Below are 2,500 nucleotides of genomic sequence, written 5' to 3' on the forward strand. Positions count from 1 at the left end.
ACTACTAGGCCTATGCACTTACATATCCGTCTCCTCCGTGAGAAACGCCAAACTTTTCTGCACAGTTTCCAGAAAGTCTTTCGATTCATCTGTCAATGAATTGGTAATCCATGAATAGTTCCGCTCCCTATTCCGTCCTCTACCTGCACTGTCGCTTCTCTTTTTTCTCGCATGGTGGGGCTCTTCATCTGCCATGTCGCTGTCAGTTTGTCAATGAAAGTGAAAATTTGCGTCGGTCATTGCTCGCGCTTACTGTTGCAATCGAATGGAATTAGAATGTCAGGAAGATGAAATAGATAGGCTACATTGCTGGGGGCGGCACGCAGCCACTTCACACATTTGGGGCTGCGCAAGCAGCCTCTCGAGGGCACAGGCGACAGTAGCAAATAGTTGAGATGTGTACCTGGTTAAAACGTTATTATTAGGTAAGTCTAAATTTCGGGACATGCACAGTCAGATTCGGGACAAGCGCTTCAAATTCGGGACTGTCCCGAACTTTTCGGGACATCTGTTCACCCTACACACACTGTATAACGCACACACACGCACACGCACACGTACACGCACACACACACACACACACACACACACACACACACACACACACACACACACACACACACACACACACACACACACACACACACACACACACACACACACACACACACACCAGCTCATCACCAAGGACTCCACGCTCAAGGTGAATATGACACACAAACAGTATGTGTGCATATGTGTATATGTGTGTGTGGCTCCAGTGGAAAGCAACTGGTAAAGAAGTGGTATATGTGTACTGTGTCAACACTGTGTGTGAATACTGTGTGTAATTCTGACTGATTGTTTTGTTCTTGTCTCCCAATGTGCAGCACCTGGAGAAGAAGTTGCAGGAGCAGTCTGACTACGAAGAGGTCAAGAAGGAGCTGAGGTAGAGTATAGAGGACAATACACAAACACACACACACACACACACACACACACACACACACACACACACACACACACACACACACACACACACACACACACACACACACACACACACACACACACACACACACACACACACAGCTGAGGTAGAGTAGAGACTATAGTACCGTACGGCTGCATATGCAATAAACATCACAACGCTTGTCAACAACACCATAAAAGATGCTTTACACTCACTCACAGGAGACATGCGCACGCACACACACATACACACACACGTACACAAACGTACTGTATATGAACACGCGCGCACACACAGACACGAACACCCATGTGCGGATATGCAAACACAAATACACTGACACACATGCACCCAAATGGAAACGTCAGATGAACTCCTACGCTTAAGCACATATACAGGCGTTCACGCATCACGCTTCAGACCCACACAAGTTGCTACACGCTTTTGTGCTCTTTAATAGGCCTGCTCCGTTTAATAGACTTGTAGTCTACACATGCAAATGTATGCATAAAGCACAGACACACACACACACACACGCACACGCACATACAGTACACACCCGCGCGGCTGCGTACACACACACACACATTCACACACAGTCTCGCTCGCGCACGCTCAAGGTTAACGCGGAGTGGCCTGCTTTTTTTGCGGCGGGGTGGAAAAAATATATATTAGCATCTCTGGCCCGTTGCCAAATCCCTTAGAACACAGGTAACCTTTTCCCTCTCCCTTCCCCACCGGGCCGGCCGCCCCTACACCACACCACCCAGGCCAGGCCACCGCTACACTGGCCCCTGGGCTGGGCATGGCTCCCATCCACATCCACGCGCCTTTCTTCAGTGTGTGCGGTAGGGTGGGGAGTGTGTGTGTGTGTGTGTGTGTGTATTTGTGAGTTTGTGTGTGTGTGTAGTGTGTGTGTGTGCGTGCGCGTGATTTGTGTGTGTTTGTTTGCGTGCGTGTGTGCGTGTCCATCCATTTCTGTGTGTGTGAGGGAGAAAGAGAGAGCGTTTGTTCGTTCGCTTATTCGGCCGGTCGATGCCTCTCATTGGGAGCTCTCCTGGTTGTCCCAGCCCTTGTCTGTAGTCGCGTGTCCTGTCCTCACATGTACCGCACTGGGCGGCCGCTTGCATTAATCGTTATCCAGGAGCCTGCCATTCCATGAGCCCGATTCGAGTCGCTGTTCTGAGGTAGGAAACCCATCCGTTACCAAAAAAGAGGAGAAACTTTTTCTTTTCATTTTTTTCTCCTCTGCTCTTTTCTGCGTACCTCTGATTGTTATTTTATTAGACTCCGCTGCAGATGTATGGAATGCATTCGTTGCGTTTATTTTGTTACTAGAATTTAAACGTGGTCGTATTTGCGCGTTGTAGATTGCTTTATGTGATGCAGCATATCATACAGCTCTGCAAGTGTGTAAGCTGTATTTGCCTGTTCTCGACAAACTAACAGTAACTTTACATGTGTATGAAAAATAAAAATATTTGTATTATATAATTCCAATATTATTAGCATAATTAATAATAAGTTATAATAATAAGTTATCATTTA

At 47.2% G+C, this 2,500-nt stretch overlaps 1 protein-coding gene across 4 annotated transcripts in view; it reads left to right on the forward strand.

The window, feature by feature from the left end:
* Positions 1-2,500, forward strand: part of cux1a (cut-like homeobox 1a) — a 225,308-nt gene that overhangs the window by 164,502 nt on the left and 58,306 nt on the right. For all 4 annotated transcript variants that reach the window (XM_063203205.1, XM_063203206.1, XM_063203208.1 and 1 more), the window contains exon 12: positions 870-928. In XM_063203205.1, coding sequence (XP_063059275.1) covers positions 870-928 — 59 coding nt within the window. The remainder of the gene's footprint in view (positions 1-869; positions 929-2,500) is intronic.

Source organism: Engraulis encrasicolus, chromosome 7 (genome assembly GCF_034702125.1).
Source record: "Engraulis encrasicolus isolate BLACKSEA-1 chromosome 7, IST_EnEncr_1.0, whole genome shotgun sequence".
NCBI classification, from domain to species: domain Eukaryota; kingdom Metazoa; phylum Chordata; class Actinopteri; order Clupeiformes; family Engraulidae; genus Engraulis; species Engraulis encrasicolus.